The 26,106-nt window shown below is 38.2% G+C and overlaps 1 protein-coding gene across 9 annotated transcripts in view; it reads left to right on the forward strand.

Annotated features, from left to right (window-relative positions):
• Ccdc85a (coiled-coil domain containing 85A) overlaps positions 1 to 26,106 on the forward strand; it is a 207,422-nt gene that overhangs the window by 144,992 nt on the left and 36,324 nt on the right. For all 9 annotated transcript variants that reach the window (XR_004109711.1, XR_004109710.1, XR_004109712.1 and 6 more), the window contains exon 3: positions 12,647 to 12,723. Coding sequence is in view for 6 of the 9 variants with exons in the window: in XM_031338961.1 (XP_031194821.1) it covers positions 12,647 to 12,723 (77 nt within the window). In the remaining 3 variants the exon portion in view is untranslated. The remainder of the gene's footprint in view (positions 1 to 12,646; positions 12,724 to 26,106) is intronic.

Consider the following 26,106-nt stretch of genomic DNA (forward strand, 5'->3'; position numbering starts at 1 on the left):
ACTTGCCTTTTTTCCCTTACTGCTTTTAAAATTCTTTCTTTGTTTAGTGCATTTGGTGTTTTAATTATGATATGATGGGAAGAATTTCTTTTCTGGTCCAGTCTCTTTGGAGTTCTGTAGGCTTCTTGTATGTTCATGGGCATCTCTTTCTTTAGGTTAGGGAAGTTTTCTTCTATAATTTTGTTGAAGATATGTAATGGGCCATTGCATTGGGAGTCTTCACTCTCTTCTATACCTATTATCCATAGGTTTGATCTTCTCATTGCATCCTGGATTTCCTGGATGTTTTGGTTAGGAGCTTTTTGCTTTTTGCATTTTCCATTTTCTTTGACTGTTGTGTCAATGTTTTCTATTGTGTCTTCTGCCCCTGAGATTCTCTCTTCTATCTCTTATATTCTGTTGGTGATGCTTGCATCTATGACTCCTAATTTTTTTCCTAGGTTTTCTATCTCCAGGGTTGTCTCTCTTTCTGATTTCTTTATTGTCTCTATTTCCATTTTTAGATTCTGGATGGTTTTGTTCATTTCCTTTACCTGTTTGATTGTGTTTTCCTGTAGTTCTTTAAGGGATTTTTGTGTTTCCTCTTTAAGAACTTCTAGGTGTTTACCTGTGTTCTCCTGTCTTTCTTTGAGGGTGTTATTTATATCTTTCTTAACATTCTGTATCATTATCATGAGAAGTGATTTTATATCTGAATCTTGCTTTTCCAGGTGATGGTGTGTCCAGGACTTGCTATGGTGGGAGAATTGGGTTCTGATGATGCCAAGGAACCTTGGTTTGTGTTGTTTATTTTCTTATCCTCCCCGCCCCCCATCCCTCCATCCCTGTCATCTGGTTATCTCCAGTGCAACCTGCCCTTGCTAAATCTGACTGGAACCTGTCCTTCCTGTGACCCTAGTTGTATCAGAACTCCTCAGAGTCAAGCTGTCTCTGGCATCCTGTGATTCTGGGATCCTGTTATCCTGGGCTTGTTAGAGCACCTGGGAGTGGAGCTTCCTCTGGGTGTTGCGGGACTGGCTGTGGATTTTGTGCCCAAGGTCTGCTCAGGACACCAGCCCAGAGAGCCATTTTAATAATTTTTAAAATATCAACATATAATTGTATCACTCTCTGCTTCCCTCTACCTTCTCCCATGTCTTCTAAACTTCCTGTCAAACTGATAGTCTGTTTTTCTTTGATTATTATTAATATACATCTATATCTCTATATATTTGTATGTATATATGTCTATATCATCTATCTCTGTATCTATCAATCATCTATTTATAAATATATGACATTTATTGATTATTGCCAAGATATGAGTACCACTATTGCATCTGTAGTAATATTTTTCCACTCTGGTCATTGTTATAGGCATTGTTCATATGCATCATTTCTGGTTAGGACTATTGACTGCTTTCCTCCCATGGCAGCTTATGTAATACTTCCTGGTACTGTGAAAATTAGAGTTCAGGAAGGAGACTTTCATGTTAGATCCTGATCAAGTCTTCTGAGTACAGTGTCTGAAGTGTGTGGAGTCTTCAGTTATACAGAATTAACTTCAATTTCTCAGATGATAACAGCAATAGATGTCACCATGTAGCTGTGTTCACTATAGTCCTATTTCTTTCTCCATTCTTCAACACAGCTATTTGCTGTTGGTTTCTACATTTACAAGGAAAACCCAGTCTCTTTGAACTCTACACTGTGTTTGACTACGTACACAATATCCTGCCTTAACTATCCATCAACAATGATAAAATGAAGAATGAACAAATAGAATCCTTAATTTCCGATGCTTGTTCTGCTCTTCCTCCATGCTTACACACTTGCCACTGCTGTCCCCAATCACTCATGCCAGAATATAGTATGCATTATTGTTTTTTCATTAATTTCGTTGTAGATTATACAACTTCTACTCTATACATATGCTTTGATGAATTATACCCTGGAGACATACTGAGTCTGTGGTTTTCTTCTTTTCTTTTCTTTTTCTTTTTGCCACCACTAACATGGCTCATGTGACCCTCAGTCTTCTGCACTCCATCTTCAATTGTGCATTTTTAGTGGCCTCCTCTTAGCACTCTTTTAGCTCCTCACAATCCTCTACAAAAGCTAGAACAACCAATAGCAATAAAGTATTGCTTTGTGTACCATCTCTTCCCTCTTCTAATGGCTCACTGCTGTAAGCAGTACAAACCCAAGGTTTAAGGTAATTTATTTCTCTTTCCAAGAGGCAGATTTATCTCCTTTTCATTGTTATGCTCAGATATTTAGGCTTGCCAGTTTTATGCACTCTAGTTTTCTGTTCGTTGAATGCCTCCAGTTCATCCCTTTCTTGGAAACATTACATATTCTTTTTTGCATATTTGAAATATACTTCTTAGGTGTTTGTATTTATACATGGACTTGCATAGCCAGGTCCTGTCTTGTGATCTACATGCAAATTAAAGTGTGGCATGTATGTAGGACAGTGGTATGAGTAGTATGGTACACACACACACACACACACACACATACACACACACACCATCTCTGTGTATTTCTCTTCTTCTTACTATAGTATTTTTTGAAGAAAAGAAGAAAAGTTGATTATCAATATAGTGTGTCTAGAACATGAGTGATGAGAGCATAGTAAACACTCAATAAATAGGTTAATTCACAATAATTAAAAAGTATCCAATAAATATACTAACCTAGATAAAAATACATTCCAATGTATATAGTTTGCCCCTTAAGCAAATTAATTTATACTGATCACTTTAAATCTAAAAATATTACACAAATGACATTGTTTCAGAGCTAGAACAAAGAATCTACATAGGCTGAATTCTGCAAAATCTTTATGAATTTTCAATAGATGAGGTTCAACTTAATGAACTTTTTGCTACATAATTTGATATTTTTATTTTTTTTCTGAGAAATATAATAGCAATAAAAAGCAGCTTTAGGCATAAAAACATAAATATATAAAAGACATTCATTATTCAAAAAGAAAATAACATTTTTATAGGGTTATTTTCTTTTAGAACTTTTTTTTAACATATTTCCTTCCTTGTGCATTCATTGACAATACTGTTGAGATGCATTTATAAGGAGACCACATACATTAAAGAAAATTGTTATGTATATTAAAATGACATCCATTTTTTTCCCTCGCACATTAGGAAAGGCAGTTGTTGTCTCTGAGAAGTGGCAAACAACTCCAGCAGCAGCAGAGCTGTAGGAAGCCAGAGACATAGCCCCGAGAAGCTGTTAGGATGTTGCTTGTGCCAAGTAGCTCTTTGGAATTCGAAATGTTTTTATATTTAAGTACATTGCCAGTTTTTTAGTTAAACTGACTGCTACCTACTTGCCTTTCTGTTGTGTGGGAGATGTTTTTAACGACTAAAGTAAAAATGCACAGGGTATCAGAACAGAGCAAGCCAGCCTTCAGGTACATTGCTTTTTAGTGTGTCTTATTAAGGGAACTTGGGATACATTTTGAGGGTACTGCTTCAAATACTCTAGGAAACAAACAAACAAAAAAATGTGTAAGGCCCTAGGGCATTTTGGAACAGAGCAAACTCAACAATATGCTATTGAGCACTGTCCAAAAAGCATTGTGGTCATCATAAGAAAGAATGACAAGGTGAGACCTTACTAAACAGGGCCTCCAACTCACATATAAAGAGACACAAGTGGGAGCTGTCACATCAAGGATCCAACCCCCAGGATTTTGCTTCTTTTTCTGTGGCTATAAGAGATTATCTGAGAGTAGCTATTTCATAGCGTTCTGAAAATACTAGAGCTTGGTGCTGACAACTGCTCAGCTTCTGGGTAGATAAAGGATATGGCACAGTGAGATTGGGCTTGTATTCTAGGGAAGACTTCCCATAACAATAAACCCACTTCCTGGATAACTTGCCATTCCAGAGAACTCCATCTAGTCCCTTCCCAAAGGCCCAATCTCTCAACAACCATTAGCATGTGACTTTGTGCATTATCTTTCCAAAACATAAGGTTTGAGGGACATATTCTGCCTGCATCAGGGAGCTGGATTGCATGTGAATGAAGGCAAAGATGTAACAAAACACCATTATATTTTAATCAGAAATGTAGGATATGAGAAATGAACAAATTTTTGGTGTTTATTTTCTAGCAATGAAATAGGATATAAATTGTTTTCTTTTTCTGATTTTTAAATTAATTTAGATATATAGTTATTTTAGATGTCCATATTACTCCTTATTCCTTTACAAAAAATAAAAATGTAACAAGCCAGCAAATATTTTAGAAGGCTGCTCTCATAGCACTACTGAACAGCAAGCATGATTTTTCTGTCAAACCATTATAGATAAACAATTCAGGACCTCCAGGCATTGTTCCAAACAAAATAAACAAGACAGCACCCAGCTCTGCTGTTCTTTTCCTTGGAAGTGATGAATTTTCCTGGTCTCAAAGAGACACACTTTGTCTGATAAGAACCTTTGACTGCTGCCCTGCTCACGCTGATCCCCAACAGTTCATGATACCCAGCAAGCCCCAGCAAGCCCCTGCCCTATGTCGTATCTGATTTCTGTAAGGTTTGCTTCTGCTGTCAGAATAGATAACTGGTCAGGAGCAACTGAAAGAGCACATTCAGATGATGCGAAATGTCTTCCAGTGATCTTCTCTAGTGAAAGCCTTCCTAACCAGAGCACATTTGCAGCAGAAGGACATTTGTATTCTATTCTCAAATTTCAGAGGCACACAAGTCTACATCTTGTATTTTTTTTCCTGTAATTGATTCTCCGTTTGTATCTCCTCACACTTCTTGTTCCAGCTTAGTGTGTCTACTTTTTGTTCATTTATTATAGATGCTTAAATGGAATACCATAGAGTGGTCACTTATAAACAGTGGGTAACTTATAAGCAGTCCCAGAGGCAGCAACACGCTCAGAGTCCCCTAAAGAGCAAGTTCTCAGCAGTAACACGTGGTGTGGAGAGGCAGGTTCCCTCCAGCCTTCTTTATAAGAGTTATCATTGTATTCCTCATGCACTAGCAACCTCTCACAAGCTCCAAATCTCTTAAAATCATGCCAGGATAAGTTTCAACATATGAAAATTTGTGAAGATATCATTTTTAGACTACAACAAGTTTTCTTACACACACACAAGCATATGCTTTAGCCAAATGAGAAGACATACCAAAATTTTTTACTAATTTTTTTTTTTTTTTTTACAAATGGCTGAATGTGACCAATCTTCTGGGAAACTTCCATACATTTCCATCTAAAGTTTAATATTCTCTTATTGCTTGGAATTCTTTTGCCCAACCATCTTATTCTAGTGCTACCTTATATGATAGGAGATGATGCAAAATTTGGACAAATATACATAAGATAGAGTTGTGAGTGTACACTTATGCAGGACTAGGTTAGTACTCTAGGACAAATATACATAAGGCAGAGTTGTGACTATACACCTATGTAGGACTATAGGGTTAGCACTCTAGGTAGGGTAGAGGTAGTAGCCTGCACAGTTAAATGAAGAGGATGGAGCCTCACTAGAAAGTCAGATTAGTTACAAAGACTTGAAGGAGGGGTTTTCAATTATATATCTTGCAGAAGTGAGGATATTTGGAAACTATTAAGACTAAGGCAAAATCTCTGAGGCAGGAAAATACTAGTGGTGGTCAAGAAAGAAAGGAGGCTCCATGTCTGAGTTAGGACAAGTGGTGGGTCAGATCATGTGAGCCCCCAGTAGATGTTATAAGAACTTTGGATTTTCCATGGATCAAATTAGGAAATAAAGATGTGATCAGATCGAGCACTTCAGAAAACCATCTGGATGCTAAACAGATTGAGAATGAATGAGCAGGAGGAGCAAGCGTGGAAATGGGAAAGCCTGTGAGGAGAGCCTCGAAAGGTTATTCTGGAGGTAGAGCCACCAGTTTCCAGGGATGGGAATTAGAACAGGTGAGGGAGGAACCTCACATATGATTTTATATAGAGGAAAATAGCTTAAGTGGTTTACACAAGCTTTTAAAAACTTAAGCCCTGGGAAACGATGGCAGGCTAAACAGCCCCGTCTCAAGCTGCTTTCACTTCCTGGTTCATGACTAAGCCAGGCTGTGCATTCTGCTTCCTTTCTGCCCAGAACTGCTCTACAGGGCCTTAGTCAGCTTTTTTTTTTTTTTTCTTTTTTTCATATTCCACCCTTTAGACTACCTCATGTGCTTGGATCTTATTGTCTGTCTTTCCTTTGGACTGTTTATTCCGTGAACGCCTGGGTTTTATCGTTTCTGCTCGCAGCTATATCTCTCATACCCAGGAGAGCATTTCACATACAGCAGATAGCGACTGCTGGATGTTGCCATCCGTTAATGTCAAAGCAAACCACAGTATACAAGTGTGTTACCCACTGCAAGAAGCAGCACTGTCAGTGCCTGGGGAACTGGGAAATACTTGGCCAAATATTGATGGCCATACTGTGAGTAAAGAAGTGGACCAGTCACAAGACATCCAGTACAAAATAGTTTGACAAATGAAAAAGAAGCTAATAGGGACATATAGAGTGGGACAAACATAAATATACAGTATTGACTGGCAGAGTCAAAGCACCATCCCGCCACCTCTCACCAAATGTTTGCTCCTGGAGCTGTCTCTGAACACCTGTTACAACGTACTCTGTTTATACAAAGAAAATTATTCTAAGACCTGGTGATTCTAATTCCTTGAATGTTACCTTTTATCTTACTAGTGAAAGAACAGAGAACAGTGGACTAGGCAGTGGAATGCTTAGAGTACATCTGCTTAAGGTAGAGTTAATAGTTAACAGAACTCTGGGCCAATGAGACACTGAAGTGGTTTCCTCTGAAAGTCCCTCAGCTCGGTGTCCAGCTGGCAGGCCTCTGAAGAGTGAATTAGCTTGACAGTCCACGGACATGAGGCAAATCCAACTCTACTTCCTACTTACTTAAAAGAATTGAGGTTCTATTTTTGGGGTTGTGGGGCTTGTTTTATTATTTTCAAGACAATCTGCCAATAGGATTGTCTGAATGAGGCAAATCTGAAAAGGCCAATTCTTACAAGAACTTTTAAAAATAAGAACATTAAATTATAGTGAATTTTTAAATCACTTGTATTTCTCTAGTAACACAAAACCTAAGTAGAAGGCTGACGTTTTCTTACCAAGGAAGAAAGAAACACCTTTTGTCAGCTCTGAGGTAATTTCTTTAGGAGTATGTAAAAGCCTGTGATCAGTAGGATCAAACTGTGCTTTAGGAGCCTGGAGTTTGCTGAAGAGATGGTCTATGGAGCAGAAATCATGTGGCAAGTGGACTCTTGCTGAGATTTTTATTAGTTTGGCCCATGCCACTGTAACAGAGCAGCAATGACTTCCTGATTTACAATGAGTAGATAGGATTTAATGGCTTATAGTTCTAGAGACCTAGGTAACGGGACCAGTGTCTCCTTACAACCTACTTTCTGCTACATGACTGATTGAATGATAAGAGACCAAGGTGGGCTTCATAGCCAAGCTTCCCTGTTTCAGGGGTAGCAATCCCATCCAGGAGGGAGATTCTCCCAGAGCCCCATCATCTCTTCAAGGTTATGCACCACCTCTCACTTTCAGGACAGCATAAGTGAACTTGAGCCTGAGGTTTGGAGAAGATAAGCATGTGACATATAAAGATGACATGCTCTCCCTACTCCCTGTCTCTCTGCCTGAGTAGAGTATATAAACCTATAGCCAGCAAGTCTTTCATGTTGCTTGTACCGTTTATTAAATTTCTCAAATGCCTTGGGGCTCTGGTTGAGCTTCACAGTCAGACCTTACTTGAAGATGTGCCAGCACCTAATGCACACAAACTACTCAGCTGTCTAGCAGACTCTAGTTTTCATTCCAACGACAAACTATCTACAATAGAGTGAATCTTGTGTTATTTTGGTGACATGTTGCATTAGGGGAGGTAAAAACTGCTTCAGAAACTGGGGAGGTAGTCCTGGTTCTTATTTTCACTGGAGTGCTTTCAAGCTAACAATGGAATGACATGACCGCTCTTTATATGATTGACTATGTTTCAGGGAGATTAAAATTATATCAAAGATACTGCCCAGTGAAAAGATCAGATTATTAAACGTGGGTCCTTCAGAGATATTTTTAATCCAGGTGCGAATGGGGAAGCAGTATTGAGTTATTAAGGTAGGGTGAGTCTTGTGTATTAATAATGAAACAAAGTATTTAAAAATTTATCTGACTAATTATATAGTGTTATATGAGTTATGCATTGTAGTAATTGCTCATCTGAAAACTGTCCTGTGAGTTGGTGAACTGCATGGAATAGAAAACCAGTATTGTGTTCTGCTTATACATAGGAATAATTTAGAATATATATAACTTAGGGCTGGAGAGCTTGTACTGTGAGTAAGAGCACTGGCTACTCTTTCATAACACCCAGGTTTAATTCCCACAACCCATATAGCAGCTCACAACTATCTGTAACTCCAGCTGTAGAGATCTGATGCCCTCTTTTGCTTTGTTGACACTGTGCAAACATGGTGCTTGCATATATATGTAGGCAACACACTTATAAACATAAAATTAAACATCTGTATTTTATATATGTACATATACATACTTAGTGGAATCTTACATATATTTCTTCATTCTGTTTTTTTTTTCAATCATTTATTTGTATCGGGTGGTGTTTGTTTTGCTTTGTGTGTTTGTCATTTGTTTTTGGGAGTGAAAGTACTTGCTATGTAGCTCAGAGTGACCTTGAACTTGCAACAATCTCCAGAGAGCTGTGATTATAGGTGTGGGGCAATACTGCTCAGTTTGTATATGTTTCTGACACTTACTAGGAAGGAGTGCTATGAACTCTTACATGAAAGCTCAAGGGGCAACAAGGTACTTGGAGAGAAGTGGCTTCTGCATGAGCATCTTTAGGGTGTCATTAGAGTACGAAATAGATTTCCTTTGCTTTGCCTAGCTCTTCAACTGTCCAGGTGACCATAAACACCCAAGAATGAAAAGAGGACTAACAACCTTCAGGACAGTTAAAAGCAAAAGTCTTCACCTTGTGTGGTGAAGCTCTTTCTTCAGATGTTTCTCTAATTACCGGTTGGTCTTCTTTTGTGCTGTCCTTCTGTCTACAATAGGGTCACAGGGTCTTTCTTGGCTGTCTGTCTTGATGTTGGTCCACATGTGCTCAGGCCTGTCATAGTTCTGTTGATGTATTTTTAAAGTCAAACCTCTTTTTTTAAAGAATGAAGTCAAACGGACTTGAATTTCTTTTTCTTCACAGCTGGTTGGAGATTTCTTAGAGATTGAGTCCTTCAATAATACACATTTAGTCTCTCCTTCCCACCCAGCACATGCACATATACTCTATAGTAATTTACTTGTCTGATGATCTTTTGGAACCTCATTGTAAAAGCTAAAATGACATACTGATATCCCAGTCTTAAGAGATTTTTAGTTCCTAGTATAAAGTAACAAGCAACTTGAATTATAATTTTGTGGTGAGTACTTTCTAATAGAAAGAATGCTCATGTTTGTTAAATAGTTCTCTTAGGTTTTTCAAGTTCCTTATGAGGACTGAGACAAGCTGATTTTATAGCTGTTAGTATTGAACATGGGACAAAGGAAAAGGCAGCAGGTTGAAGAGTCACAGAAGAGATGGAGAGTAATTCTGACAATGGATGGCTTCATTTCTTTCTTAGCCTACAATTGATTCTGTCAGTTGAGACCAAGATGTAGCTTTTGATGGGACTTTTAAAGGTATGGGATTTCTTATACTTTATTCTATTGTTTTATTGTTAAAAACTAGCTCATATATTCTGCACCTCATGTTAGTTAATTACCAGTAGTCAAGCTTGGATGACCTGACTCAGAGACAAACAAGTCATGGAATTCTAAGGGATTAATATGACATAATTGATTTTTATTTGATATCCTTGGTGGATGATTAGATAGTCTATTTGCCTTTCTTTCTCTTTCCCTCTCCCATCCTTCCTTCCTTCCTTCCTCTCTCTCTCTTTCTTCCTTCTTTCCTTCCTTCCTTCCTTCCTTTCTTGGTAGTTTTTCCCCCAATAGCTCTTGATACAGAAGCCCCAAATTTTGTTATGATATATAATCCAGAAAGTATGCCTATTCATTCCTACCTGTTCCTTTATTGAACAGAAACAACATCAACAGCATGAGTACTCTAATTTCTTGTGATATTGGATTCTGTCCCTGATTTTGTCCCTAGGAGATTTTTTTTTCCACATGTGGGATAGATCTTGGTTGTTAAGGAGAATTGTATGAGAAGGTTAAATAAAACTTCTTAGACCCAGACACCAGCTTGTAATCTAAAAGAAACCTTGTATTCAGAAGAGCTTCTAATGACTTAGACTCCTTCCTAGAACAGTGACTGACACAAAGCAGTCATACAATCAATTATTAAGAGATAAATTCAAAATTTCTCTTTGCCTTCATTGTAACATGACTTATGAAATGCATTCTACCTGTTTACAAGTACTTCTTATCCCTTCATACCTGAGTGTCTGAATTTGCACTTGATCTATCAAATTCATCATAAAAATTAGAAATTTAAAAATTAGTTTTCAAACTCAATTTTTAAAAACTTCCTACAACTTTATATATACAACTTTATACAACTTTCTGGAGTTAGTAAAAACATGTGCTGTCTTTTTTTCTGAGATAGAGAGAGGGAGAGAGAGAGAAAGAAAGAGAGAGAGAGGAGAGAGGAGAGAGAGAAAGGAGATAGATAGATAGATAGATAGATAGATAGATAGATAGATAGATAGAGAATGTAGTTGGAAGGATCTCGAAAGAGCTGGAAGAGGGGATCTGTGATCAGAGTATATCATATGAAAAAATATTAAAAAATAAAACATCAAAGGGTAGACTAAAGCAACTGGAAATGGTCACTGGTTTAAAACTAATTCCTTCCAGTGGCATTTTCTATTAGAATCTGTCTCAAAGATTCTTCTCCAGTGCTTTAAGTTTCTTGGCCTCAAAAACAGTGCAGTACAAAGGTAAAACAATAAAGCTGTACAATGGGAAAGTGGAGAAGATAATCTTTTTCCATGACTTAAGTAGAATAAAATAGATCAGTTTTTAAGTTGGAAGGTCTTTAATAAAAGGATGTTTTCCTAGAGGAGAAAGCTGGTTTTGAAGAACTGTTTGAGTCAGGCAATTCTACCTGGCACCCTGATTTGCAAGGTAAGGCAGACAGACTCATAAGGGCTGTGATCTCACCATTCCATTATGTAGCGTACTCTCTTTCCTCCATTCAAAAAGTCTACATAGCATAGCTTTAGCATTTCCTTAAGCTTTGGTGAAAGCATATTTTGAGTAGATGTCTTTCATTTCCCCTGTGTTTCCAGCTTCTTGTATGAAAAATTTGAGGTCATTGTATCAATATGTTAGTTAATGTAATTGAGAATGGCTTGTCTGCAGATCTTTGTGCACATGAACATGCTATATGTAAAACAAAATGACCTTGTTTTACTTGTGAATTAAAGACTGGTATCTCATATAAAATACCAGCTTCTTGCTTTTGAAGTTAAAAAGAAGAAAATGAGTTTATCTAAGCATTTCCCAGGTAAAACCAATAATGGTTTCCATGATGAATTTAAGATTACGACTCTAATACATAAGTTGGTAAAGTTCACCGACTGGGGCTCCAGCGTTTACTGTAAAATGTGCTTCAGTTTCATGCTTTGCTCTCCTTGTGTGTTTCTGAGACCCCATATCAAGAAGTCTCAAGCATGTCTGCTACTCTGATATTAACCAGAAATGGGTATGTGCTGGAGGGATTGCCCTGCCGTGTACTTTTGACTGCACCTGAAAAGTGTCTGTCTGTTCTTTGGTGATGCTTGACATGCAACTGCACTGCTGTATGCAACACTTGAATATTGACATTCATTGAAGAGTCACCATCAGTCACACTCTGTGTCCCCTGCTGTGACCCCTCTTATGACAAGAAGCTGTAAAATGCAGAGTTTGTATGAACAGAAATGGAGCACAACACTTCTGAGTGTTCATTTCATCATCTGACCTTGTAAAATGTAAAACAAATATCAACTGTAACTGTGTTGCTTTTAGTTACTTAAAGATTGGAGGGAAATAGACACAAAAACTTACAAAGAAAGAAACAACTCTTAGACTCGGCCAAAATCAAAGGAGAAGTCCAGCCCTAAGTCAACTATTTAGTTCTTATATAGATATTCTCTATATCACAGTTAATAGCTATAAGCTAGTAAGAAGAATAAATGTTGTTTCTAAAATTTCAAATGTTTGTTGGGAAACATCAAAGAACTCTGTATTTAACATTCATTCTAGTTTAAAAAAAATAATTAAACCTTGAAGTTGATTGTGGTTACAAATCACATCATAAAAATGCCTGGTATGTGGGACGAAATAAACTATCTGAGAAGTTCTGAGGCTCAACATTTGTGAACAAGCCTCAGCATCCTCATTTACAAATTTCTTTAGTACTGTTAACATTGTACAATGCGCAAAACGTTATAGTGTGGATGATTTCTCTGGAAAGAATTGTCTTTCATTTTTAAAGAACTGACTAAGTAATCTCTTGGTCCTACTGAATAAATCAAGCCAAAAATATCCTTGACCGTAATGCAAACAAGACCTTGTGGATAATGTAAGTCTTTCTTTTTAATTTTAGAATCCACCTTGTCCTATGTTAGGCAGCTGGAGGCCAGAGTCAGACAGCTGGAAGAAGAAAATCGCATGCTGCCCCAGGTGGGTGACCTCCAGAACCTCACAGTTAGCCAGAATCATTTGAGTTGTAAACTTTTATTTGAAATTTAAAGTCTCAACTACGTGTTCTCCTTGAAGTGATAGAAAAAAATGTTGTAAATAGTCATTTATCATATAGACTGGTGAGGTTTCATGATGGCCATTATCCTGATTTCTGAGTGGTACACTGAAGGATGTGAACAGTAATCAATAAGAATGTAAAGTGACTTTGAATGAGGAAGAGAATAACATCCATTATACTGCCCATCATATCATGAGTGTGAGCTGGGGGTATGTGGGGGGTGTAATGGGAAAGGACTCATTTAAGTTGAAATTTTGCTAATTTATTAACTCCCTAAGGTTGTAGAAGTTCATACTTTAGTTAAATTAGTGCTTTCTAAAAGTCTTTGATAAAATTGAACAAAATAATGACTGTAAGTGGCAGGTTTCACTTTGGGACTTTATTACCTATCTCTTGTTGAGTGCAAAGTTATGTTTTTTCTGGGATATTAAGGGACTTGTCATATATTTCCCTTGTAAATTTATTTTCATAGCTGTTAGACTGGGAAGAATGAGGCTGGTTTTGTGAGGGGGTAGTTTTCAGAAAAGGTTTTGTTGACAAATTCAACAGATCCACAGGTTCTAGGTTAGCTCCCTGTCTGACAAGAAGGCGGAGACTCATTTCAATATCTGATAAGGGGTTTCTAAGTAACAAATCCATGAATTCCTTCCACATTCCATGGACATGTTCAAATTTAGGACACCAGAGACACTGTGCTGTGAAATAAGATACTGATGTGTTTTCTTTTTCTTTTCTCTTCTCTTCTCTTCTTTTCTCTTCTTTCTTTTCCCTTTCTTTTCTCTTCTCTTTTTTCTTTTCTTTTCTTTTCTTTTCTTTTTACCTATTCACTTTACATTCCACTCACTGCCCACTTCCCAGTCACCCCCTCCCACAACCCTCCCCCATTGTCCTCCCTTTCTCCTCTGAGTGGGTGGGGCCCCCTTGGTACTCCTCCCCTGCCCCTACACTGACACATTAAGTCTCTACAAGGCTATGGATGCATTTTCTTTAAGTTCTTCTTTACCCTTTCCCTTTTTTCAAATATATTTCCTTTTACATTGAATTTTTAATATAACTATACTGGAATCCTTGATTGAAAATATTAAATGTTCACCATTCTATCCAGAAAATTAAAATCACAGCTTCTTGTGCCTACCATATCTCAGGCAATTGTAAACTTGGAAGAAATAAGAAAAAGGAATGTAAAACAATATACTTGTGTTTCCCTGTCAACAGGAACTTGGTCTTATCTCAAACTCTGAGACACCCGTGTGTATAGTGCAAGTGTCATCTTGTTAGAAAAGAAGTACAACTGACAAGGAAGTGATGATTATTTTGTGTTTGTTTGGTTGTTTGTTTTGTTTTTTTTTATTTTGTTTTATTTTTAAATGTAGGATTAGAGAAGCAGGACTGTAGGTAAAGGTAGAGGCCCGTAGGCATGAGTTTGATCCTTGGACACTCACTTGATGGGAGGAGAGAGCCTACTTTTGTTGGTTGTACAGAGACCCTGCAGATATTGTGACAGACACCTACATACACTGACCCTGTACATACTAGCACATGATCCTACATGTACTACACGCACACAATGAATACAAAAGAAACAGGGTAAGATGGTTTTAAATCTGTAAAAATAACTAGAACTCTTCAAGGAAAACAGAGCCATTCTCGGTCTGTTGTGCCTTGTTATATGAATGCTTAAATACATACAGTTGCATATTAAAGTGAGGGAATATTATTGAAACCCTCATGTTAAAGTGCTAGACAAAGTGTCCAGTTACATACTTTAAATGCATTGAGATTTTCCTGTCAATGAAAGTCTTTTTTTCTCCTAAAATGAATGGGGAAGATCATGTTTCATTGAACTTAAGCAATGTGTTTGTTATATATATTATTATACAAGAAAAAAGTCATTTATAACATATCAAATTCTAGATCGAAAAGATAGCAAAAACAATTTTTAAATTTAGTAATATCATTTATTATTTATTATTTATCATTTTCATATCATTTAAAGACAAAACACATAATTTAAAATGTATGGCAAAAATACGATGAACCTCAGTTTACATAGATACTTTAAGTTTTTAACTTTTGAGTATTGATGGCTATGGCAGTTACATGACAAAACCCCTGATTGCAAAGGCCTCTGTAAGCACACATAGACACACACACCATACATGTAAGGTGAGTCCCTAACATAAAATATTGTAAACTGATCCCAGAGAGCTGAGAATACTGTAATAGTGTTCTCTCAAAAGATTGAGCTTGGGCTGCATGGAACATACATGTGCAACTTGTTTTTAGATGTTTTGGGTATTATTACAAATAATGTCTGGTGATATTCCCTACAGAAATGTGTTGTACTCTTGTAATGTTGGCTGATTTGCAAGGTCAATCCAGGGTTACATGCTGAATTTCCTGTATAAATTAGTTTCACTATTAGAACATTTGATTTTCAATTATAAGAGACTTTTCAGCATGTCTTAGTTAGAGTGCATCTCTAGTCCTAAATTTATTTAAGAGTGCCCCCCCTTGGATAAATGGAAATAAAAATGTAGTTGCCTTTTGGGACCTTGACTGTGTCAGGTTGTTTTGAGGATATATCCAAGTTCATTTCTGATTACTCAGAGTTTAGTCTTACTATGTATGGCAGTCAGGGAAGAAGAAATCTCCTTTTAAAACATCTACACTTATTCTGCATATAAAACAGTTTATAACAAAATCCAGACTGTAAAAGGTCGATCTCTTCATTTGTTAGCAACAAGATTTTGTGTTTTACACATTTTGGGGTGAGGTGTAAATGAAGACTTGAGTCGATGTCATACAGCCGTGCTAAGTTGTCGTGGCCAGGCCCCTCCCCTAAGGACGTCCCTCCAACAGACAAATACTCCACTCACGAAACACTCGAACTGCCCTAACCACCAGTCCAGGCCCTCCACTCTATTGGGTAAACAGCTCAAGCTCAGGACTTGAAATCCCACCAATCACTAACCTGGAAATCTCTGCCCTCCCAGGAACCCTGTAAAAAAACGCTGTCTTCTGCTGGTTCTCTGTGGTTTCTCTCCCAAGCAGAGATAGCCACCCTCCGTGGTTCTTCCCTCCCAGGAAATCTCTTGTGAGGTGTGTGGTGCAGTGAGACTTGGTGGTACTCCTTGGCTTCCAACTGCCATTCCATCTGAACTGTAATAAGTATGTTGGTGCTGTAACTTGGAAAGACTTTCCTGGTGTTTGTGTTTCCCCCTGAGGTCTAAGCTGCATTAGGACACTATCTTTCATCTCCTGTCTATCTACCCACAACAGACTCACTTGAGTCTGAAGAAGTGACTGTTGAGTGTCCAGTACTGCTCTGGTATTCTTAGAGGTGAGATCCCCCCCAGTCACATGATACGGAAGGCTAATGATTGCCATCTTTACCTGACCCCATACCTCCATCCTTGGAGCTGCAATTTTTCAGTTTCTTTAGGCTGAAGGGGATTTTACACCTTCTCACTGCTGTCCCTTCTACCCGTAATCCCACAGCTCCCCTAGACCTTAGTGCCCTTTGGGGTTTTGTTCCTTGACCCTTTGCTATAGATAAGATGCCCACTCCACCCCAAGAGATTTTTTTTGTCCTTGCTTTCTGACCTTCACAAAATCCCTGGTACTACGGGACAAGTCTCTCCTCAGGTTTATCCAGACAATGCCTCTGACCCTCACTGATTGTGGTAACAACTCACTGAATGGTTTGGTTCTCAGTCTATCCTCTCTGAGTCCTGGGGACACCTGCAGCTACAAGGTACAGGTGACATTTTCCCTCCCTCCTCTCATCCATGGGAATGATGTCTTCCATATCCTTTCCTTCTCCCTTGTGATACCTTTTTAGAAAAACCTCCAGCCTCTTCACCTGGCACTTTATCATAAAACTGAATTTGGCTCCAATAGCCATCAGATAATCAAATACAAAGGGCGGTTTAGCAGCACCATAGATCCTAATATTATTTGGGACCCTTACAAACACTTAAGAGAAATGCAAAGAAGTTTTCTTTTTCCTTTTCACTTTTCTCTACTCCAATTTCTGTTTTTGTGTGGTCTCCTCTCCCATCCCACCAAAGGTATAAATGTCCTGTCTTTTAACTTATCCTTAATGTACCTGTAAATCTGTTACAAAGTATGACCCAGAAGCCTGATACAGCAGGAGGGGGAGAGAACAAAGGAGTAGGCCGGCTGGAGTGTGCACATGCTCTTTGCTGGCTGGTAAGTCTCTTTGCTCCTTCTTGCAGAATCCTATGTCTATAGCCAGAGCTCAAAACTTATCTATCTCTAACCCTTCTTTACTCTCAGCTTACTAGGTTGAGTTTTACAGGGATTCCTGTGTCTTTTAGGTATGAGTGGCACTAGACTCTTGTTTTACACTGTCCCACTTTAATTAAAAGTGTGGTCTGGAGTATGGCTCCCCCTCCTGTACACCCAAACCTCTTGTTCAAAGGCTTCCTCCAAAATCTCTGTCCCATGTCAGGCAAGCCACTGGACTTTATGACAGAGAATGGAGAGCAAAACAAAATAAAGGGGCAGATTATTCCCAAATGTGGACTATTGCTACTCTTACATTTTTGGTTTTGGTTTAACCCTAAAACTTTTGCTAAGGTATAAATCTTACCTCAGGATTTGTAAGAATATTGGGTATGATTAAAGAGCTGTTAAATCTGTAACAAAAGGGTTAACTTAAACTCATAACCCTGGGGTTAATAGTTAAAAATCTATGTATAGTTAAAGGAAACAGATAGCTGGCTGCCACCTTAGCTGCTATCCTCCCATGGGGATGGAGGCAGTCATGTGGCTGCAAACCATTTTTGCTAGAGATGGAAGGATGGACTTGTCATGTTACTTCACTCCCATTTTGGTTAAAAGTGGCGTGGCATAAGCCAATGAAGGAAAAACAACTGGCTATGAAGCCCAGACCAGATGATTCCTCCACTGTTTTCAATCATCCATTCCAAGGAGCTTCCCTTTGTAGGTTTCAGTCTATAGTCCCCTTTTTCTGTCTCCAGCCTTTTCCCTCTTCAATGGCTGACTGCCCAGATCAAGCCCTCAGGTGCCCAGTGTTAGGTCACAGTAGCCCTTAGCCCTCCTGTGGCATACTCTGCTATGGGATGATCCCCTTTACCTGGCCAAAACTAGCCACAGTTCTTTTGCAGGAGATTGCCAGGGTAAATGGCTTGGTCGGAGTGTGTGTCCCATTTCTCCCTAAGCAAACTCTCAAACAGAAAAAAAGATTGGGGTCCTATACTGCTATTTATTCCAACTTTATTAAAGAATTCCAGCATATTACCTAATCTTACAACCTCACCTTCAGTGCTGTTTATATGATTCTCACCAAAAATGCATTTTTTTTTTTTTTTATTCTGGAGGAGCACAGGCAAGCCTGGGACCAGGCTAGGGTACATGCAGAAGAAATCCACTGGACTAATGCCATCCACCTAGTCTGTGCTGACACAGTCCGGACTGAGACCCTGAATGGAATTACAATACCCCAGAGGGACTCTTGCTAGCAATCAGTTTATAACTTGTCTTCTGACTAGTCTCTGCAAGGCCATCCTTAAAGTAGTAAATTAAGAAAAAATCCAAGAGGTCATCCAGGAGAAACAGGAAAACACATCTCAGCTCCTAGATTGCCTTACAAAGACCCTCCTACAATATTCAGTCTGGATCCTGAGTCCCCGTATGGGAAATAACTCCTTACAACCCAGTTCTTCCAGAATTTCCCTGATATTAGGGCCAAGCTTAAACATCTAGAGAAAGGAACCTTGACTCCACAGGCAGAAGTCTTAATGGTGGCCTTTAAGATGTACCATGGGAGAGATGAAAAAGCCAGAAAATAAATACACTGGATGCCAGTGAAAGCCTTTAAACCAGCCATAGCAGCTTCCCAGGCTTCCAAAGCCTGAAACCTCTGGGACTCTGCTTCAAATGTAGTCAAGAGGGTTACTGAGCTGTGTACTGTCTAAACCCTTGTAAACCACCCAGACACTGGGGAATTGACTGCCCCTTTGTCCCTTGTAACATGAGGAAGTCAAGCCCAGACTGCCCCCCAGTTATCCTTCTAGAACTGGCCATGCAGAACTAAGATGCCTGGGCTTTGACCACTGCTACCTCTAACAAGGAGTTCCCAATAGACATACAGTATCAGGGCAGTCTGTCTCTTTCATTCTGGACACTGGAGCTACATACTCAGTCATGACAGTTTTAGGGATCTATCTCTCCTTCCTTTTCCTCTATTGTCAGACTATGGGAACAGCTTTACTAGCTTCATGAAACTCCAACATTTAGCTGTATCTTTAGGAATATCTCTCTTATTCATTTCTTCCTTGTAGTACCAACCTGTCCCATCTCCTTTCTGAGAAGAGACCTCCTAGCCATAGTGGGAACCTGTATTTCTTTACTCTCCTCATCTGCTTGACCATTCCCCTCTTCATTCTCCTCCTCCTTCTCCTCCTCCAAATCACATAATCTGACATACGTTTTCCCTTTCCAGCATTCCAAAATGCACCCCCAAGTATAGGATACCCCAAAATACTTCTGTGGCCAAACATAACCCTCCTCTCTCATCATCCAGCTATGAAATCTTTCAATTCCATCCAGGGAAAGAACAAGGCATTACCCACCTACCTGATCCTGGCTATTTGGAGAGCTTTGTCTGTCTGTATGTCTATGCAGATGGGTTTATGTTTTCTGGTGTGTCCGTAAGTCTTGTGGCAAACTTGGGAGCTGAGATGGAAATGGGCCCATGGAAAATGTAATGTGTCCCTTGAGGCATATGAATGGCCAAGTCCCTCCTCTGCGGACCTCCAACCACCAGATATGCCCACAGAATATTCTTACTGCTCTAACAGCCAGCCCTACCCAACAAAGTAAAGCCCAAGCTCAGGACTGGAAATCTGTTCCTCCCACCTCAAGAAATGCTGCATAAACCCTGTCTTCTGATCGGTTCTCTACTGCTTCTTACCCAAGCAGTAGTAGCCGTCATCCTGGGTTCTTCCCCCCAGGTCAGTGTCCTCTGTGAAGTGTGTAGGGTGTGATTCTGTGGCATTGTTTGCCTCCCAACTGACAGAATCCTTTTACTCTTACAAACGAAAAGCTGACTCTATGGAACAGCTGCAAGAAGCTGAGTATAATGGATTTAGTTCCAACTGGTAACAGAGAGTTTCCCATAGGAAATGGGTATGGAAACCTCACCTCTGCTGTGCAGCAGTGTATGTCCAGGGAAGGTAGAGTTTCTTGAACCACACTGTTCACAAGAGTGCCCTTCCAGGTTTATGAAGCAGCACTTTAAATCATGTTTATATGCACTGTTCAACCAAATGGTATATCTATATCCAAAGGAATAATGGGTTTTCAATACATAGGAAATGGAATATTATTGCTAGGTATTTTATTTCAAAAGAAGTTGCCTTTAAAAAAGGCTGGTACTCTACCAGCAAAAACTACTAGAACTAAGGAAATGTATCCTCGAATATTATGTGAATAGTTTTTAATAAGACAACATTTAAAAGTAGGCCAGAGATTATGTATCATATCTAGGAAGGCATTTCATGCCAAAACCATTCAGACTCATCTCCCAGTTCCCTACATGTATGTTTGAGGTGATATGAACCACAGGAAGATTGCATGGTATATAAATAAATGTAGCTGATATTTATACAATTTTATTAGCTAACCAAAAGAAGGATCATCTACAACATCATAAATGACATAAATAATAGACTCCATGTGGTATCAAGTTATAGTTTAAAGAATTTTATATCAAAGTGAAATGTGTTACATCTGTTTTGATATAAACTCATAGAAATACAAGTTTTTTTTTTTTTTTGTGGATATAGACCCAGAGATTTTCAGAACTGACTAGAAACTTGCATGTCCTTTAGGACAACTCTCATTATAAGTTGAAGAATATCAGGTTCACAGAGATTAGGAATGCTATGCTAGACAGGCGGCTAGTTAAAAAGGGGCTCAAGCCAAGATAGATGTAGGTTGACCTGATAATTGACTTATGCCATTACTATGATTCAGTGTAATGATGTTCCTAAATCTATTATTTTTTCCTGCAGCTATTCTTATTGTTTCATCCCTTCTTCTAAAAAAAAAACACTTTTTTTTCTTTTTTTCTTTTCTTTTTTTTTTTTTTAGTGAAAGCAACATCTTCTATCACAAGTAAGAGAAACCCTGCATTTTATAGGATTTTTCTCCCTGAAACATCTCCAAAATACTTTAAAATCACTAAGTTGTAATGTGCAATCATAAGTCTGCATCTATTATTGACTTCTAAAACTCTGGCCAGAGAAGCCTTCCAATCATGGGGCTAAAGTGTCTGGTGGAACAAAGGGTAACACTCCTCAAATTGAAATTTGAGATATAATTGTTTCACCAAAAATCCAAGCCTCGTTTCAATTCCTCTATTCATGCCATCATTATTTGCTTGATTCTCATGGGGATTTTTAATGCCACCATGCCTCTTTGTGTGTTGGTCTGCAGTGGGGAATTCTATTCAACCATGTTTTTAAATGGTTGATGCATGGTGCTTCCCTTTTATGATCTCAGTTGCTTTCCATATATAACTTTGATGTAAACTATCATTTTTGAATAATTATCCTTACATAGTCTCTACTGACTAAATTTTGCATCACAATGAGCGTTAAAAATGAAGCGGTTTGCTGTAGGTCCAAAGCAAGTAAAGTGTATTTGTTAACAGTCCTATTGGGAAATCTGTTCCCTTTGATCAAATGTTCTGGCACCAGCATCTGCTTGGCAAGAACTCTCTGTACTTTGTGCCTCACATGGTACCTGCCCACCCCTTGAGAGAGTTCAGGACCAATATGAGCGCCCAGAACTGCCTGATGTCCTCCTCCGCCTCTATGCTGGGCTTGAGCAGACCTTCCTGACAGACATGGCTCTGGGTTTCCACCAAGTGGGCCCCTTTCAGTGAGCATGGCTATTTTTGTTGTGCTACTGTGCACAGAAGTATCTAATTTTAGAGCTGGAAATGAAAACTTACCCTCTCATGCAATTTGATCACAATGTGGCCTCACAATGCCATCTTTCAGAGCTTTGAGAAGGGATAAGTGCTGTGTCCAAATCACTTTCTGAACAAAGAAAAAGAACCTGTCACTATTGCCAGAAGTGCTGAGAAGGGTACACAGGAGCTAAGGAAATTGTGCCTCTCACTTCCATGGCAACACAGTATTAGTCTAGTTTCACATCTCAGAACTGCTCCTTCATCTCCGGTTATGTGCAAACAACAGCAGCCCAGCACACAGGCAGAGATGGCAGGATTATCTGACAAATGCAGAGCCTATGCCCTTTCCCTTTTCCATAGTGGAAATTATTATATGCTGTTTTTGTTTCTTTTCCCTGTCACATTTTCTGACAACATGATTTACCAATATTTTTGCATTTTACAGGGCTCTAAGTACAGGCTTCTTTATGGGTAGAGATTACTTTGGGAGGGTGTCAGTAATTGTTTAGCACATACACACAGGCACACACATATGCACACAAACATAGACAAACACAAACATACATATACACAGTCACAGTGTAAGGCTTTCTGGGATACTTAAAGCTAAGTGAAGTGATAATGTTCCTCAGCTGCTGTGTGTAAGCTTCTACTCTGTTATCCTTCAGAGTAATTGGTATAGAATTCTTTCTTTCTTATGAATATCAATTCCAATGTGGGGACACCCATGCGTAGAGGCTGGATAGGAAAATTAGTTAATATGACCACTTTTGGAGTCATATTTGCGAGGAAATGGATGAATCATATAATTAACAGAAAGGGAAGCCTACACCAAGCCCAGCAGAACCTCACAGGACAAATGGCAACTGTACTAGTGTGAGAATGCTGGAATGAAGGGACACATAGATACAGAAAGCAAGTTTGTTAGGGTGTTGGATACTAAGTGACCTAAGTGAATGGAGACTTAAACTAATGCCTAGAAAAGATAATGTCAGTGAGTAAAATTTATAGGGGAAAAAGTCCAAGACAGCATAAGATGCTAAGTTACATTGTACTCTAATGAGCTTTGCTCATTCATAAAGTCTTACTCTGGAGCCTGGTCTAGCTCTTGAAAGTGGATGTAGAAAGCTCTTGTAGATACAGGGAACTTCCTCTGTGACTGGGGCAAAGGTGTCTAAGCTATACTGTCTTTCTCTTTCTGGTTATGATGTTTCCTATAATGATATTTAAGACATTTTGCGGAAATCCTGTGTTCCCATATGACTCCTCACTGTAGCCTAAACAAAGTAAATATTGCTTATGAAATATAACATATTGATCAGAGGATCAGAGGTGAGGAGGACAAAACATCTGTCCCAACACCGGGAGTAGCTGGGACCAGCGGGACCCAGGCAAGCAGGAACTCTGCCAGCCCAGTGGCACGAATTGTTTCCTATCTGTCTGGGCTAGTGACCAAAGCAAGCCTTGGGCACAAATTTTGCAGCCAGTCCCACAAGACCCAGAGGAAGCTCTACTCCCAGGTGCCCTAACACACCCAGGATCCCAGAATCCTAGAGTCACAGGATGACAGAGAGAGCTTGACTCTGAGGAGTTCTGTCATAACCAGGATCACAAGAAGGACAGGCCCCAGTAAGATTTATCCAGGGCAGGTAGCACTAGAGATAACCAGATGGCTGGAAGCAAGCATAAGAACATAAGGAACAGAAATCAAGGTTACTAGGAATCTCCCACCATAGCAAGTCCTGGACATACTATCACACCGGAAAAGCAAGATTTGGATCTAAAATCACTTCTCATGATGATGATACAGGACTTTAAAAAGGACATAAATAACTCCCATGAAGAAATACAGGAGAACACAGGTAAACAGCTAGAAGCCCTTAAAGAGGAAACACAAAAATCCCTTAAAGTACTACAGGAAAACACAATCAAACAGATGAAGGAAACAGACAAAACCATCCAGGATCTAAAAATGGAATTAGAAACAATAAAGAAATCACAAAGGGAGACAACCCTGGAGTTAGAAATTTTAGGAAAGAGATCATGAGTCATAGATGCAAGCTTTACCAACAGAATACAAGAGATAGAAGAGAGAATCTCAGGGGCAGAAGATACCTTAGAAAACATTGACACAAAGGTCAAAGAAAATGCAAAAAGCAAAAAGGTTCTAACACAAAACATCCAGGAAATCCAGGATGCAATGAGAAGACCAAACCTAAGGATAATAGGTATAGAAGAGAGTGAAGATTCCCAATGTAATGGGCCAGTAAATATCTTCAACAAAATTATAAAAGAAAACTTCCCTAACCTAAAGAAAGAGATGCCCATGAGCATACAAGAAGCCTACAGAACTCCAAATAGACTGGACCAGAAAAGAAATTCCTCCCATCATATAATAATAAAAACACCAAATGCACTAAACAAAGAAAGAATTTTCAAAACAGTAAGGGAAAATGTCAAGTAAGATATATAGGTAGGCTTATCAGAATTATACCAAACTTCTCACCAGAGACTATGAAAGCTATAAGGTCCTGAGAAGATGTCATATAGACACTACGAGAACACAAATGCCAGCCCAGGCTATACTATACCCAGCAAAGCTCTCAATTACCATAGATGGAGAAAACAAGATAATCCATGACAAAATGAAATTTGTCCAATATCTTTCCACAAATCCAGCCCTATAAAAGGATAATAGATGGAAAACACCAACATAAGGAGCAACACTACACCCTAGAAGCAAGAAAGTAATCTTTCAACAAACCCACACAAACCCAATTCTACCTCTTACAACAAAAACAACAAGAAGTAACAATTACTTTTTCTTAATATCTTAATATGAAAATTAATATTACCAACATATTCTAATTGATTGAAATCCAAAAATATGAGGAAGTAGAAATTTGTTGGCCATCATCCAGTGGTCTCTCTAATTTGGTAATTACAGAAACAGGTCCAATATTATACAATCCATATACACTTTCTGCTTGTTTGTACATGACAGTGTCTTGCTGGGTACTACATAATGGACTTGAAATCAGGCTTCTTCTATTTCAGCCTCTCTATTAGTAGGATTGTTTATTTGATATTTATACACTATAATATAGTTTTCAGAACAGCTTATATATTTCAAAATTTTTATATAGCCGAAAGAAATGTAGACAATTAACTTGGGAAGTGGCTTGTAAGAGAACCACAAAGAGTGAGACTGAATGCTTTGCTTCATGTTTGTAACTATTGTATCAAGTTTGAAGAAGAGGACTTTATAAGTTACTCTTTCTCTGAGATGAATGCTTTTTAAAATCATTATGGCCAATGAACCAGATTCTTACCCTCACCTAATGTCTGGGACACCCTCCAACCAGAACCATTGTTCATTCTTAAATAAATATAACCTCTTCTCTGTGGGCTGAGAATAAAACCACTCACTCAAGTCAAATATCTTTGACCATAGCAGGAGAACTATATCCAAAAAATCGCACCTACAATTCATTCCTTGGTGCAGCAGAACTGTCAACTCTGAGCTTAGCTGTGATGGAGATAAAATCCTTTGGTGATGTGAGGGTCATTGAAGTATAACCTTATTACAGTGAACTCCAATGTCTAAAAATTGTTCTTATTTTGGGCTTGTTCCACAATAAGAGCCATGATTTTAAGTTCTACTAAAAACAAAACAAAACAAACAAACAGAAAGATTTTATCTATTTATATTCATTTTAAAAATTATTAGTAGTGATATATTATTTTAAAATATACAGTTAATATGTTTGGAGTTATTTAAAATTTATATTGAGAAAAACACATATTTTCAGTATTGCTGTAGACAAGCATCTACATAAGAGTCTTAAATTGATTATTGTTTTATATCAAACAACTTTTTATACTCATTTTTATTGTTACAATATTTTATAAATTTTAAATAATATGACAAAATAAAAAAACCATATTGCAGGTATTGAAGCGGGGGTCTGTGGGAGGAGTTGGGGTACAAAAGGAAAATAAGGATGTGATATAATTATATTTACTTAAAATATGTTTTTAAATGTTAACAAATTCAGACAAATTAAAATCATGCATCTTTTCTCATCAGAATTCAATAAAACTTAAATCAATAAAAAAAGAAATATAACCTACTGAAAACTAATGATTGTTGCCATTTAATAATTGGTAATCACCTATATGTCCTTTCACATAATATAGACCAATGTGAATGCAAATAGACAATATCTATAGTATCCGAATTTAACTATATCATGCACAAAAAATGTAATATAGGTAAATTATGATCCTTGACAACATAAGGTTGTTGATTTTATATATATATATATATATA

The sequence above is a fragment of the Mastomys coucha genome, unplaced genomic scaffold, assembly GCF_008632895.1.
Source record: "Mastomys coucha isolate ucsf_1 unplaced genomic scaffold, UCSF_Mcou_1 pScaffold22, whole genome shotgun sequence".
Taxonomy (NCBI): domain Eukaryota; kingdom Metazoa; phylum Chordata; class Mammalia; order Rodentia; family Muridae; genus Mastomys; species Mastomys coucha.